Source organism: Engraulis encrasicolus, chromosome 18 (assembly GCF_034702125.1).
Source record: "Engraulis encrasicolus isolate BLACKSEA-1 chromosome 18, IST_EnEncr_1.0, whole genome shotgun sequence".
NCBI classification, from domain to species: domain Eukaryota; kingdom Metazoa; phylum Chordata; class Actinopteri; order Clupeiformes; family Engraulidae; genus Engraulis; species Engraulis encrasicolus.
Window position 1 is genome coordinate 48,040,028 of NC_085874.1, and position 16,770 is coordinate 48,056,797.

The following is a 16,770-nucleotide window of genomic DNA, read 5'->3' on the forward strand; positions in this document are numbered from 1 at the left end:
TCTGTCACGTCGGCTGCCTGACTGTCCACCTCGAGACTGACTGACCCAGAATCACAGTAGCCTCATTAGGAAGCCACACCAACATGGCCAACATGGCCACATCACATGCTCTGGAGAACACAAATCCTTACATGACGTCTTGATATGGCAGCCTCAGTCACAGGGGAGAGAGAGAGAGAGAGAGAGAGAGAGAGAGAGAGAGAGAGAGAGAGAGAGAGAGAGAGAGAGAGAGAGAGGCATCGTTCCACGTCCTTGACCATTCCACATTAATCAGAAACATTGACGAAAGGATCCTGTTAATATTGCAGGATGACAGACAGCACTGTAAGAAATAAGCTACAGAGAGAGAGAGAGAGAGAGAGAGAGAGATAGAGAGAGAGAGAGAGAGAGACTTTATGGAAGTCTTGATGAAAACCAAAGAATCTGGTCAATTTTGAGTGGGTGTTTGATTCCTGTAAATTGATGTGACGCATCGTTCCACGTCCTTGACCATTCCACACCCATCAGAAACATTAATAAAAGGATCTTGTTAATATTGCAGGATGCAGAATGGCAGGAAGCATTAAGAAATACAGAGAGAGAGAGAGAGAGAGAGAGAGAGAGAGAGAGAGAGAGAGAGAGAGAGAGTCTTGATGGTCACCAAATAATCTATGAAATTTTGAATGGGTGTTTGATTCCAGTAAATTGATAAGTGAAGCATCGTTCCACGTCCTTGACCATTGCACATCTATCAGAAACGTTAACAAGGAGAGAGAGAGCCAATGAAAAAGTATTTAATCATGCCAATAAAGCTCTCATGAGAGAGAGAGAGAGAGAGACAGAAAGAGGAGAGAGAGAGAGAGAGAGGAGAGAGAGAGAGAGAAAGAGGAGAGGGGGAGAGAGAGAGAGAGAGAGAGAGAAAGATATTTTGTTTGATTGAAACAATTAATCTGGTTGAATGGGATGAATGGCAGGTTTGTTGATGAAGACAACCACAAAAAAGGGTGATTTGTTACATCTCCAATGCAATCATTTTTTTCTATTGAATTCACACTGTGTCTTATTAGTTTGCACAGTGTCTTGTGTGGGTGGGTGGAAAGCTTTTCATTTAGGCCTACTGCTGTGTGTGTGTGTGTTAGGGCTGCACGATATTAGAAAAATATACGATACACGATAACATGACTGTATACCGCGATATCAATATTACTCGCAATATTTAATATATTTTCCCCTCTCTACTTGTCATTCTACACTTTATTATGTATAAAACAACGGAGAACAATGTTTTATTTCCAACATTATTTTTTATTATGAAAAAACATGGCTAATATACAGCATCAACTGAAAATGTCAACATTTTTGCAAGCCGTGATATTGTGATAAGGATATATTTTCGATATATTGTGCAGCCCTTGTGCGTGTGTTGAATCACGGTGCTGTTTGGGGACATGTGAGAGCTGTCTGCCTCCCTATAGGCCAAGTCAAGATGTAGCAGTTACGTAGGGCCTAACTACATATTTCTCTGATGGCCCTGCGTTCAACCATTCACTACACAGGGTTTCCCCCACTTTATTGCTAAGGCGGCCACCTTGACAAGAAACACCTACCACCTTGACTAAGCTCCTGAAAAGATAAAGATTTCATGTTATTAATGTAATTTCTAAAGGTGTTTAGGAAAAAAAAACACTTTTAATGCCCCACCACCTTGACTAACAAAAATTCTGGGGGAAACACTGCTACATGGCACACATAAAATGAGCCAATGCAACTTGCACCCTATGTAACTATGCAGCCCAGAATGAGTGATATTTTGGGACACACAGCCGAGAATGGGAAAAACAAAACACTTCAAAAATCTGTGTGTGTGTGTGTGTGTGTGTGAGTGTGTGTGTGTGTGTGTGTGTGTGTGTGTGTGTGTGTGTGTGTGTGTGTGTGTGTGTGTGTGTGTGTGTGTGTGTGTGTGTGTGTGTGTATGTGTGTGTGTGTTCGTGTGTGTGTCTGTGTGTATGTGTATGTGTATGTGTATGTGTGTCTGTGTCTGTGTCTGTGTACTATGTGCGTGCGTGCGTGCTTGCATGCGTGTGTGTGTGCGCGTGCGTGCGTGTCTGTGTCTGTGTCCATGCACTATGTGCATGCGTGCGTGCGTGTGTGTGTGTGTGTGTATGTACTGAGCAGAGGAGTTGCTGGCTGCCTCTCTCTCTCTTTCCTTGTTTTTTGCCTGGGGAATATTTTTAGACCTTGACTGTGGAGAACATGAGCAGAGGCAGGCAGCCAGGCAGGCAGGCAGGTAGTCACCAGCGGCAACAGGCCTAATCAGACAGACAAACCGGCAAGCAGACACACAGACAGACAGGCACACAGACAGACAGACCGCCTGGCAAGCAGACACACAGACAGACAGACCGCCTGGCAAGCAGACACACAGACAGGCAGACCGCCTGGCAAGCAGACACACAGACAGACAGGCAGACCGCCTGGCAAGCAGACACACACACAGACAGGCAGACTGCCTGGCAAGCAGACAGACAGACAGACAGACCGCCTGGCAAGCAGACAGACAGACAGACAGACAGACAGACAGACAGACAGACAGACAGACAGGCAAGCAGACACACAGACCGGCAAGCAGACACACAGACAGACAGGCAGACAGGCAAGCAGACACACACACAGATAGGCAAACAGACAGACAGGCAAACAGACACACAGACAGACAGGCAAACAGAGAGACAGGTAAGCAGACACACAGACAGACAGACAGACAGACAGACACACAGACAGGCAGACCACCTGGCAAGCAGACACACAGACAAACAGACAGGCAAGCAGACACACAGACCGGCAAGCAGACACACAGACAGACAGACAGGCAAGCAGACACACAGACAGACAGGCAAGCAGACACACACAGATACAGGCAAGCAGACAGACAGGCAAGCAGACACACAGACAGATAGACATATGGACAGGCAAGCAGACACACAGACAGACAGACCGCCTGGCAAGCAGACAGACAGACAGACAGACAGACAGACAGACAGACAGACAGGCAAGCAGACACACAGACAGACAAACGCACAGACAGGGAAGCAGACACACAGTCAGACAGACAGACAGACCGTCTGGCAAGTAGACACACACAGACAGACAGACACACAGACAGACAAGCAGATACACAGACAGACAAGCAGACAGACAGACAGACAGACAGACAGACACACAGAAAGACAGACCGCCTGGCAAGCAGACACACAGACAGACAAACAGACAGACAGGTAAGCAGACAGACAGACACACAGGCAGACACACAGGCAGACAGATAGACAGGTAAGCAGACAGACAAGCAGACACACAGACAGACAGGCAAGCAGACAGACATGCAAGCAGACACAAATACAGACAGACACTCAGACAAGGAAGCAGACACACAGACAGACAAGCAAATACACAGACAGGCAAGCAGACGGACAAGCAGACACAGACAGACAGACAGGTAAGCAGACAGACAGACAGACAGACAGACAGACAGGTCAACAGAAAAGCCAACAGACAGACAGCCAGCCTGGCAGGCAGACAGATAGACAGACAGACAGACAGACAGACAGACAGACAGACAGACAGACAGGCCAACAGACATCCAGGCAGACAGACATAGAGACAGACAGACAGACAGAGAGAGATACCGGCTCCCCCATGCATTTGTCTGCCAGCAGCAGCAGTTTTGCTGCTAGTTTTTAGGCTATAATAAGCGTGGCAACCTGCTACGGTTGTTGAAATCCATTTCTGTCATTTTCTCCTGCCATCTGTGCTGCTCACAGTACAGTACACGGTAAAATGCAGTGTTAAGAGAGGAATCTGGGACCAAATGCACTCCAGACTATTCTTAATAGACACAGCCTATTATGCCCATCATGGCAGGTTGGGGGGGGGGGGGGGGGGGGGGGGGGGGGGGGGGGGGGGGGGGGGGGGGGGGGGGGGATATGGTGTGTGTGTGTGTGTCCCCCCGTGACTGAGAAATTTTACCAGGGGCGCTCAAATATATATATATTTTTTTAAAAGTATGAGGGTGCTCCCGTGGAAGTATGAGGGTGGAGCGCCCCTATTTCCCTGTTTAGAAAAAGCCCTGGGGTGTAGGGGGCTATGCCAGCCATAGCATGGCTATAGCTAAGATGTATGCAGGCAGAGCGGCTTCCAGATGCCTGATGCCTCATCATAGGTCAGTAAGCTCGTTAAAGGTTAATGATGCAGGATAATTGGCTACTGCACTGGCCTTTAGTGTTTGCCCTGCCTGTCAAGTCCATCATCACATCTCAGTGTTTCTGTGAGGTGAAGTGAAAGCCCACCTGGGAAACTCCAACTCCCATTGTCATTGTGACACTGACACACCACTTCACAGCACACAAGTGCACACTGCGTGCCGTGCACACAACAAAATTGCACTCATGCCTTACCCGTGTGGCGGGACGGTGCCATGCTCAGGATACCTCAGTCATGGAGGAGGATGGGGGAGAGCACTGGTTAATTACTCCCCCAACCAACCTCGTGGGTCTGGAGTCGAACCGGTAACCTTTGGGCTACAAGTCAGACGCTCTGGCCTAACCATTTACACATGACTGATCTCTTTAGTGATCTCACTAAAATCGACTTCCAAATAGTGCACCAAAATAATAAAAAACCTCTAAAAAAGTTGTTGAGTGCTCCAGTCATCCCTGGGTCTAGTCACTGTGAAGTAGCCGAGCTTGTCTTGATGAGCTACATTGACTCATGTGTTATTGTTTATCTTCTATTTTACATATTTGATCTTTTCTTCCCCTCATTTTTATGTTATTTTCAATTTTCATTCTACTTCTTTTTGTTATTTTAAAACATTTATTTTTATTGTACTTTTTTCCCCCTTTATTTTATTTTTGCATTTTAATTACTCTCATTACTCTCCTATTGTTAATTCACTGAAGCTTTGTTTACTTTCCCTTTTGTTATGTATTTGTTTTTGATTGTAAAGTGTCCTTGGGTATTTTGAAAGGCGCTCAAAATAAAATTTATTATTATTATTATTATTATTGTCCTCTCTCCCACCAGGTGCCCAGCTGTAGGGGGGGGGACACATGTGACACGTGGCAACTCCGGACTGAGAATCCTCAGGCAACAGCAACAGCAACACCACCAGTCCACAGCAACACCACCACCAGTCGACAGTCTTTAGACCCTCTTATGTGTTCAAGCCCCAAAGGCATTCCATCCCGTCCTCATCTAGTGCTTTGGTAATCTTCACTGACCACAGTCAATTAGTTGCACAGACATTCAGACCTCCTTTGGTAATTGTAGTGATGGGGAGTAGAGTTGCCCAACCGGGACTCAAACCCTGTTGCACCAGACAGTGAAGTCCCATAGGAGGACATTTCATCCACGTCGAGATCCAGATCCGGCGCCCCATTCCCCTCCTGTGCTGGGTCGTCAAGTTAACATTAAATTACATTGCATTGCATTACATCACATTACATTGCATTGCAGTTGGCAGACGCTTTACAACCAAAGTGACTTTTCAAAAGAGGACATAATCATAGCCAACATCGCTAGCAGACGCAATAGCTGGATGCAATAATACAGTCATCCAGTTCCATCTTCCATCCTCCATCTTCCATCCAGCAGCCCAACTGTCATCCACAACTTCCTGTGACCACCCCCCTCCCCCAAGTGGGTTCCCTGGCCCGGCCCGGCAATGGCTTCGTGGTTCGGCTGGGGCGGCGAGCCACAGTACCGCAGCCCGCGGCGCGAGCCGTCCGAGGTCGTCACGGACACGCTGATGCTGGAGCTGAGCTGGCAGCTGAAGGAGGCGGAGCGGATGCAGCGCGAGCGCGACAGCGAGTACCGGCGGCTCAAGACGGGTGTAGACTACAGCTGGCTGGTCAGCACGCCGCGCTGCAACGTCGACATCACCGCCGGCGAGCGCATTGGCCTGGAGGAGCTCTGCGCCAAGGTGCCGCCAGCGCACTGTGGCAACGTCATACTCAGGTGAGCGCAGGGGTACTTTTTTTACATTTTAAATGTATTTTTATGGGTTTTTTTTCGCCTTTATTTCAGATAGGACAGTGAAGAGTGACAGGAAATGAATGTGGATAGAGAGATAGAGGGTAGGGATGGCAAATGACCCAGGCCGGATTCGAACCCTTGGTGCAACCCTTGTAACCTGACTCTTGCCCTCTGGTATTGCCGTTCCGGCAGGGAATGGAACGCCCTCGCCCTCGTGTAGTTGCTGAACCGCAGCCAGATGATGAAAATCAGGTTACTTACAACCCTTGGCCATGCAAGACCAAATGTGGGGGCGCTATAGAGGGCAGGCACTAGGGTAAAATAATCGATTTAATCGATAATCGATCAATATCATTTAAAATTCACATAATCGATTCAAAGGGCACAAAATCGTTTTTTTTTGTTCTTTTTCTTCTTGTTCAATTTAGTTCTATGGAAAATACCCAGTAGGTATTAGTCAATTAGGCCTAGGCCTACTTATTACAAATTAGCAATCTGTTAACACTGTCAAGCCACAGCCCTTTGACATTTTTATATAAAAATAGGCAACAGCATCTTTTGGGGGAAATCCTGTCACCAAGAAGGGAACGGATTGAATCAATTCGGAATGAATCGAATCGAATCAAATTGAATCGTGATTAATCGATTCGAAGCCCTAAGAATCGAAATTGAATCGATACAGGAACATGGCTGCGATACCCAGCTCTAGCAGGCACACTTATTGTGCTTGGCAGGCGCAAACAGGTCTCATCAAGTGAGAGGCCCTGCCGTGGCTGAAACGGTAGGGCACTCACTGCACAGTTACGCCAGAGATTCTTTAAGTATATAGAGATATGCCAATGTAATAGGTTACTATGGGCACCTAACGTGACCAGGTTACGGTCTGCCTAAAGGGGCGTGTCATGATACTCCTAGCATTGAATAGAACAGTCCTTAGGTCTGCTTAGGTCCCCCCCCCCCTGCAATAATAGAACCCGGGAACAATGGGCCAATGCAATCTCTCTCTCTCTCTACTCTCTCTGGTTACGCCGGGGACCCGAGTTTGATTCCCGACCAGAGGTCATTTCCCGATCCTCTCCCATCTCCTTCCATTGTCCTCCCTTGTGCTTGTGACCTTGTGATGATGTTGCGAGACGTCGTTGATGACAGAAGTTTATAATTCTGTATCTTGCAAAAGCACAATTCAAAAGTCAATTTTCTCATTTGCATTAGGGATGTTGAATGGGGAAAAGCCCCCCCAAAATGGCTGTGGTGAGGCTGACAGCGGGGAAGCGTTATTGTTTTCTCCACGGATGCAGGGTGTCAGCGAAGTGTGAGGTCACAGGCACAGGCCGATGACGCTGAAGCAGGTGATAATGGGGTGGTAATACAGGTAATACCTGGATAGAAGAGACAAGTTTCAACAGGTATAATAAGATAAGAGCAAGCCTTGTTGAAAAAGAGGATGTAGTAGTTTGTAGTTTGTGGCTGTGGTTTTTCCAGGATTGTGCAGGTTTGTTATGGTCTGTCCAAGAAAATGGAATAGCTGTCCCGTTTCATTATAATGTATTTCTTCATATTACATCGTTGAAAGAAACTCATATCATTAATGTTTCGTGCTAGTGTGTCAATGTGTGCCTAGTTTTTTTTTTTACAAATTAGATGTGGCAACCCTGCCAAATTTGTGGTACTGCCACCTTTCAGACTGATTCAACCAAACCCTGCCGAGAACTGGAGTCTTGGCTCTGGAGGCTTATTTAATTTGAGCGCTGACTTGGCATGGGCACCGCTGTCCCTGGGGACTGCAGGGAACGAGGATAGGGACTGATGATTACAATTCACACGTAAAACCTCAAGGGTCCAACACACAGTGGAGACTGGCAGAATAAGCGGACATTTTTGTGTGTGAGAGAGAGAGGGAGAGAGAGAGAGAGAGAGAGAGAGAGAGAGAGAGAGAGAGAGAGAGAGAGAGAGAGAGAGAGAGAGAGAGAGAGAGAGAGAGAAAGAGAGAGAGTAATATGTGAAAGAGCAACAACAGCAATTGAAAAAAGATCTACAAGTACTTGTAGTCTGTGTTGCACAGTGTAGTTTTATGATGTACATGTTTTAGTTTTGAAATACCGTTATGTCAATTTGCATTATGTCCTATCAATACCACCATAACTTTGTATGGCACACGTCAGATTATAGTGAGTAAATCTGATGAACTGATTTGAATAAAAGGCATCTGAAAGGAAGGTGTGATGCATCATGCCCTCTATTTGGCCAAAAGATCATAAACTCTTTGATGACAATTAAGTGCTGCTGTCTATTTAGGCTGCACCTGCCCTGTTTTGGTCCTTACAAGAGAGCCATTTAATTGGGAGGTTGAAAAGAAGAAGAGGAAAAAAATCTGATCCTGCTCCTTTCAAGAGAGCGAATTAATTGGGAGAAGAAAGGAAGAGCAAAAGACAAAAGGACTATAGAGGCACAGCTAGGCTAATAAAAAACGGGCCGCTCCGAATGGGCTTTGTGAGGTAGACAAACAGCCCTGTCACAGCCCTTTGGCTTGCTCCATTAGCATTTAGCCTGACATGTAGTCAAGGCTGCACTGGAGCCAAATACATGCTGGGCATTTTCAGCCAAGATCCAGTCCACCAGGCATACAAAGATGAAGACGAAGACAAAATCATCTGTTATGAGTGATTTTGACCACAACAGCCAAAATAAATATTTAAATCTGACTCGGAGGGGTCCGCTGTATGCATGAGGACTGATACCACTACATTGGGGTGAGGAGCAGGCGAAAAACATCAACAGTCCACCGGGCAAATGCCCTGTATGCCTTATGGCCATTCCAACCATGCATTTAGTCTCCGTCGTACCCGAGAGCCTGCTCAGAGTGGCTTAGCTCAATCCCTCTATTCAAATCAGCCTGAGGTAAGCAAGCAAGGACGTAAAGTAATGGGGGAGGGGCAGCCAGGTTAGAGGAGAGTAAATTAGAGTAGAGGAGAGTAGAGGGCTGGAGCAGGTTAGAATAGAATAAAATAGAATAGAATAGAAAATAATGGAATGGAATTAAGCCATAATATAATATAATATAATATAATATAATATAATATAATATAATATAATATAATATAATATAATATAGCCTAATATAAAAGAAAGACTTGACTGTCATTATACATGGTACAATGACATTTAAATCAAAACACAAGTAAAATAACAAAAATAAAAAGAACTAATTTACTAATAAAAAACTGTGAAGGACAAAGAACAACAGGACCAGACACAAATTGGCTGTATCACCAGGAGAGATAGCAAAACAAGACTATGCATGTCAGTGCCTGTCTTGGATAGGCCTCTTCTGATCTGCTTTATACTGTAGTGCAGTGATTCTCAAAGTGTGGTCCGGGGACCACTAGCCGTCTGCGACAGAGCTCAGGTGGTCTGCAAGGGTATTTCTACTTTTCCAATAGAAATACAAGCTAGCAGTAGGCTGTATTTGTAACCTTATTATATAACTGAAGTCATATTTTCACCACAAGAAGAGGGCTTGTACGTACATGTGAATAAAAAGTAAGTGATCTGCATCAAAATAAGCAGTGTCAAATTAGCACCTGTCAACTGTCAATTCAATTCACAGGTAGTCCCTGAACATTTCTGGGGGGAGAAGTGGTCCCTGGTCTGAAAAAGGTTGAGGAACACTGCTGTAGTGACGTACCCCAGGGCAGTGGTGTAGTCTACGTAGAACGCGGGTATACGGAGTATACCCACTTTTAAATTTCAGGGATTTCAGTATACCCACTTAAAATGGATTGATCCATTTTTTTGAATAGCACAAAATATATATAGTATACCCACTTCAAAAAATGCTATACATAGAGATATGCCAACATAATAGGTTTCTATGGGCACCTAACGTGACCAGGTTCCGGTCTGCCTAAAGGGGCGTGTCATAATGCTCCTACAATGAATAGAACAGTCCTTAGGTCTGCCTAGGTCTGCCTAAGGGGGGCCATAATAGAACCAGGAAACAATGGGCCAATGGAACCTTTCTCTCTCTACTCTCTCTGGTATACCCACCATAAAAAGTAGACTACACCACTGCCCCAGGGGGATTGGGTGGGATGAAGTGGCAGTGGCTGAGGCATCCACATCCTTACCAAAAGCTTCCATCCCTCCACCATGATTGATGTTCAGTAAAGCCTGAGAGAAGACGTAAGATTTGTTGTCCGGTCGTTTCATTTATTAATATAGTGTGTTTAAGTGTTATTCAGTTGAAATGTATAGCCACCTTCCACTCGGGTCATAAGTAATACATAAGAGAACATAATCCCCCCCCCATAATTTTACAGAGATAATCTTAATAGATGAATGGTTAATATGTGTGAATGAATTAATATGTGTGTATGCTACTAGACACCTGAATTTCCTTTGGGATTAATACATTTCACTCTACTCACCTCTTCTCACCACCCACTGTCTCACCATCGACCCCACCCACTCAAGCGCCGACATCCCTCCACCTCACCCACCTTTCCTTTATACTGTACAACCCAGAGGGTCAGGATTTGGTTGATTAGCTTCGCCGATTAGCAAGGCACTTCCTCGTCACAATTCTCACAAATTTGCTCATTTCCGACGCCACTTCGCTCAAAGAGGGTGAATGCGATTGGTGGGTGTGCCATTTTAGTGTCGGGCACACATACCTATACAGGTGTGTGGTTGGGCACCTCCATGCATCCAATGCCCGTCTTCCATATACCTCTCTGGTCAATCGTAAGTCTTTGGCTGAGTAAACTGTTGGCGGAAACAAGTCCACCTTTGAAGCTGAAAATTTCGTTCAATTTTGGCTGAATTCACTAGCCTAGCATCTCCTATTGAAATGACTGGAGGCGGGACTTATTCACTCCCTCCAGTTCTTATACTACCTCCATGGTACAAACCCTCTGACACACCCGCCCACCCCTGCCTTACCACCCTGCCTCACCTCTTCCCATTCCCTCCCCCTCTCTCCTCTTCTCTCCTTCCCTCTCCTCTCCTCTCCTCTCCTCTCTTTTCTCCTCTTCTCTCCCCCACCCCCCTCTTCTCTCCTCTCCTATCCCCTTTCTCCCCACCTCTACTTTATCCTCTTCTCTCTGCGCCACACCCCCTCTCCTCTCCACTTCTCTCCTCCCCCCATCTCCTCTCCTCTCCCCTGTCCTCTCCTTTCTCCTCTTCTCTCCCCTCCCCCCATCTCCTCTCCTTCCCTCTCATCTCCCCTGTCCTCTCCTTTCTCCTCTTCTCTCCCCTCCCCCCTCTCCTCTCCTCCCCTCTCCCCCTGTCCTCTCTTTTCTCCTCTTCTCTCCCCCACCCCCCCTCTTCTCTCCTCTCCTATCCCCTTTCTCCCCACCTCTACTTTATCCTCTTCTCTCCGCCCCTCACCCCCTCTCCACTTCTCTCCTCTCCTCTCCTCTCCTTTCCTCTCCACTTCCCCCCCCCCTCCTCTCCTCTCCTCTCCCCTGTCCTCTCCTTTCTCCTCTTCCCCTCCTTTCCTCTCTTCTCCTCCACTCCAGCAGATTGCCTCTGGCACGGTCAGGGCCGGATTAAGATGGCCTGGGGCCCCTAGGCTACAGGTTGCTGTCGGGCCCCCAGGAAGGCACATTGACAGTGTCATATTTACGAGCTAGGAATTAATGATAATTTGTCTATCAACTGTACTCAATAACACACATGTTTTTTTTTCCAATATAGCATCCTGTCACAATTTGGCAATTTTTCACTTTTGGCCAATCAGGGGCCCCCTGGCAGGTGGGGGGGGCCCTAGGCTGCAGCCATATCTAGCCTGTGCATTAATCCGGCCCTGGGGACGGTGGCCATCACTCTCCCAGACTCCCTGATTACTGCAAGGCATCTGGAGAGCAGCCCCCTCGCCCTCGCCCTCGCCTGACGACAGCCAGTAGCATACAGCCAGTTAGCATACAGTAGACATCGACAACACAGGCTGTGGCTGACGTGTTGTGTGTGTGTGTCTGTGTGTGTGCAGCGCAGGCGTGTGTGTGAGAGACAGTGTGGACAGAGAGAGCAGAATGAGTTAGCAATAAAGTAGACATGGGCACACAGGATGTGGCTGAGGCTTCTGGTGGTGTGCTATGGCTACCTGGGTTTTGCAAACTGTATTTGTGAATGCAGTGGTGGGCATCCTGGATTTAGCAGCTGTAATCCGGTGCCACGTATTCCAAATGACCTGGTTTCACCTGGCTGCCGAAGTGCCCTAATTGGCCTTTTTTCACAGTGACATCAGACAAGTTCTGTTTTTGAAGCGAAGCAGAAAAAAACAAATACAGTACCGGTTTCCATAGAAAACGTAGAAGTTTGTAGGACAGGGGTGAGTAACCTGTAGATTATTTTCCACTGCCCATTTTCTACATGGTACAGCTTGACACTGCACAACTCGGCTGGCACTTTTTGCTAATCATTTGAGCACAACACAGCTGCAGCGTGAAAACCTGTCCAGTGCGACAGCTCATCCTTACCGGTGAATAAAAACATAATTCTGGCGGCCACCAGATCAACTCTCTTCAGTTTGACACTGTATTACTGTGATACTGTGATATTGCTGAACATCGAAGGCAGAAATCGACATTGTACTACCCAAATATGATGTCGCTGAGAGTAGCCGGCTGGTTTTTGCGCAGAGTTGAGCTGTGTCGTGCTCAATCGAAAAGCAAAAAGTGGTCGAGTTGTGCTGTGTCAAACTGTACCGGGTAGAAAACGGGCAGTGGAAAAGAGCCTTAATTTAGAGTCGGTATCGGTCCGTGCATATTTAACGGAGGCTAACTAGCAGAGTTGGCGTGGAATGTTAGTAACCTCCTTCCCGAAAGCCTCATACAGTCTGGATGCCGTTGGGCTGGGGGACTGGTCTCCCATTTCCATACCGATGTAGTTGACGAGGTCGCAGGTTTGCGCTCCGAGGGGGGACGAACAGGTGCAAGAAGACCTCCGTCACACATACTTCATCAATAATCATCATCAATAATCTGTTAATAAATAAATTCCTTTAACAGAACTGTTAGGCAAGTACATATGTTTTTCATGTGTAGCATGATGGTACACAGAGGGTTTTTGCCTGCAAATGTGAGAAAGTAGCAGAGGCTCCACCTGTCTTCCTGTATAACCAGGGCTTGGCATTCACTTTTTCACCCCCCAGCCACTGTGGCTAGTGGTTTTCCCAAGTCACTAGCCATTCAGGTACTCCACTAGCCACAGATTTTATATGTTTTTTTTTTCTTTATCATGTACGTCTAACCTCAGAAGATGAGGTGCTAAAGCAAGATGAGTATAACTTTCTACATGGGAGTATATCAAGCAAATACAAACTTACTGAGCTATTTCTTGAACTTACGTAAATACAGTCAATTGATACACAAGGGGCAAACAAGAGAATATAGGCTACTATGATACATGTAATACCAAGGAATAGGCTGCCAGTCATATTGGCTAGTGACACTGAAAGTATTACTAGCCACAGCCAAGTTTTACCAGCATTTGGCCGGTTGGCAGGTGCTAGTGTCAAGCCCTGTGTATAACGTATAACTTTTCATGGCTTTTAACATTGAGCATTGAATGAGTGCTTGACGCTGTTCCATTAAAAGCATTGGCAGCAGTGCAGTGCATATTTTTTTTTTTGTTCAATGGCATTTCCATGTGCCGTAGGCCTAGTGTCCCTGAGCTTTGAGCTCTGCTTTTAAGAGCTCATTTTAGATGCTCTGACCTTCAGAGGCTGCCTGCCGCTGTAGCATGATGAAAGACGAAAGCTTTAGCCGTATGAGTCATGACTGACTCTGATTGAAGAGATGGCTTGATGGCTTGATGGCTTGACGGATGGATGTAGTTTCGAAGTGAGAGGTCCGCACACTTAAAATCCTTTTTTTTGTTTCATTATTTCATGGCTGGGTTACATTTCAACTTCACAGTGTTCATTAAATTGTCCTTGACGGACGGATGGACGGATGGATGGATGGATGGATGTATGGCTCAGATATGAACGGATAGCATCTGTTGGCTCATGTGATCTCAGTATATAATGAGAGAAAAGTTCGCTTCAACTTGGGATGTCCTGTTAATGCTTTTTGTCACCTCCGCCAAGGAGATTTTGTTTTCGGTTGAGTTGGTTTGTCTGTTTGTTTGTCTGTCTGTCAGCAGGATAGCTCAAAAAGTTTGTACAAGTTGTGGTGAAATTTTGTGAATTTGTTGGAAATGACACAAGGAACAAGTGATTCAAAAAGCAACATCACGATCTGGATCCAAGTATTTTTTAAATAATTCTTCCGCATTGAAGGATAAGGGGGAATTTTGACATTCCAGTTTCGAACTCCACAAAAACAAGGCAGAAAGACATGAAAAAAATGAGGGGTGCCACCTCATACATTTACTAACATTTAAATCTACATGGACAATGGACAATAAAATGGACTATAAAAATATCACAGGTGGAAAAAACAAGGCCATGCATTTATTTTCATTGTATTTTGGTGGTAAAAGGTATCGGTATCGGTACTTGGTATCGGCAAGTACAAACATTAATGTACTCGTACTTGTATCGGTTTTCAAAAAAGTGGTATCGGTGCATCCCTACTACATAGCCTAAACATACAGTACATTCAGCAGCCTGGACTTCAGACATACTAAATATTGATTTTCAGCCCTGACGTGGCCGGCCTACCGGTAGGGCACTCATCTGCCATGCGGCCGACCCGGGTTCGATTCCCGGCCTGGGTTATTTGCCGACCCCTCCCCGTCTCTCTCCCCATTCGCTTCCTGTCCACCCTTCAAACTGTCCTGTCATCAATGAAGTCGTAAAAGACAAAAAAAAAAATCTTTAAAGGGACACTGTGTGAGATTTTTAGTTGTTCATTTCCAGAATTCATGCTACTCATTCACTAATGTTACCTTTTTCACGAATATTTACCACCACCATCAAATTCTAAGTATTCATTATGATGGGAAAAATTGCACTTTTCATACATGAAAAGGGGGATCTTCTCCATGGTCCGCCATTTTGAATTTCCAGAAATAGCCATTTTTAGCTGTAAAATGACTGTACTTGGGCCATAATACAAAATGTTAGTTTATTACTCAGTAAACTTTCATGAAAAGGTCAAATTTGGCAATGGGTGACACAGGCAGCACTAGCAGCATAGTTGCAGTACATTTTTTGACCATTTCCAGCACAGTGTACCTTTTAAATATTGATTTTCATTGCAGTCCTTAGTTTAAGATCCTGGCATTGCATCCTTTGGCTGCACTCTCAAACCCAGGTGACCTGGAAAAACACTATGTGTGACTTCCTGTGAATCAGAGACAAGCCTGTACCCGGGCTCATAGAAGGGTTTTAGCCTGGTCCTGACCATCCCATAATACTACCATTTCCATTTCGTATTCATGGCCTGGACTTTGTTTGATCTGACGCGATTGCAGGAAGCAGGGAGGACATTTTCGGAAAAATCAGGATTTAACTTATAAGTTGTTGAACAAACATGTCTGACGTCTATCTATGGCGATGTAGGACCATTTAACAGACATGTCTGACAGAACATCCTACCGTAGGATAAAATTACAATGTAGAACCGTTTGTCAGAACACCGGCGAAAATCCTACCGGTCAACATTGCTCCACAGAAAACAGGTACCAGACGTAGTGCGGAGCCAAGTGTCTTGGCGGAAGTACGTAGGATGGCGCGTGAAGCTAGAAGGGTTTACCCTGGGCCTCTGTGTCAATTCCTGGTTCTTAAACCTGGATCCTCATTAGCAAGCAAGCTGGTAGAGATGTCAAAAGTAAAAGTAGAAGTAAAAAAAAAAAACCCTGCCACTTTCCGTAGCTTCCTAGTGGAGATGGGGTCGCCGGCGGGCCTATTCACTATTTGCCGAAAATACTCAACTACATCATAACAACATTGCTATGACAGTACCGCGAGCCTCAAGTAACATATTAAAACATAGCCATTACAATTGTGGTGACCGTAAGGTTATAACATAGGGTCTGCACTAAGGGGTTAATCACGGATAACTTCACTGAGCACCATTTATTATATTTATGTTAATTCCCCCCCCCCCCTCTGTGTCCGCAGGTTCCGCGAGGTTCTGGAGGAGAACGAGCCGGAGGTGTCGGAGGTGTCTGGCCTGTTCCGCTCGGTGCTGACGGAGTGTCTGGAGCGCGTGCGCGAGGACGAGGAGACGCAGCGTCTCTCGCAGCAGTGGAGCAGCCGCCAGCGCGCCGTCAGCATGTCACTGCTCAGCTTCCGTAGCCGCGTACGCATCAACCCCTTCGGCAGCACCACGCGCCTCACGGGGGGAACCGCCGCGGCCAACGGGGTCCCCGGCGAGGCCTACGAGCCCGAGCCCGGCGGGCCCGTCAAGACCGTCTCCGAGGACGTGGAGAGGGGGATGGGGGGCACGGTGCCCGGAGGGATGAGGGCTGGGGGCGGCAGCGCCGGGAGAGCACCACGCGTCTGGAGCATGCCCGACTTCAGGCACCAGGGCATCAACGGACACGTGGGATGATGTGACGGATGCGATGGATGACAGAGAGACACAGAGAGAGAGAGAGAGAGAGAGAGAGAGAGAGAGAGAGAGAGAGACAGAGAGAGAGAGAGAGAGAGAAGAGAGAGAGAGAGAGACAGAGAGAGAGAGAGAGAGAGAGAGAGAGAGAAAAGAGAGAGAGAGAGAGAGAAAGCGCAAAAGAGGTGGAGGAGATGGTAAATAACTGTGCAAGACAATATGAATGCCTGAATGAGAAACGAGTGTAATGTATAGTAAT

At 46.4% G+C, this 16,770-nt stretch overlaps 1 protein-coding gene across 1 annotated transcript; it reads left to right on the forward strand.

Moving 5' to 3' along the window:
• Positions 1–5,418: 5,418 nt before the first annotated feature.
• Positions 5,419–16,514, forward strand: rd3 (retinal degeneration 3, GUCY2D regulator). Its single transcript, XM_063222214.1, has 2 exons — positions 5,419–5,991; positions 16,082–16,514. The coding sequence occupies exons 1-2, from the start codon at positions 5,699–5,701 to the stop codon at positions 16,512–16,514; spliced, it is 726 nt and encodes a 241-aa protein (XP_063078284.1). The 5' UTR covers positions 5,419–5,698.
• The last annotated feature ends 256 nt before the right edge of the window (positions 16,515–16,770 follow it).

Coding starts and splice junctions, on each gene's coding strand:
- rd3 (XM_063222214.1), top strand. CDS start 5,699: ATGGCTTCGTGGTTCGGCTGGGGCGGCGAGCCACAGTACCGCAGCCCG. Junction 5,992..16,081: donor TGTGGCAACGTCATACTCAG/GTGAGCGCAGGG, acceptor CTGTGTCCGCAG/GTTCCGCGAGGTTCTGGAGG.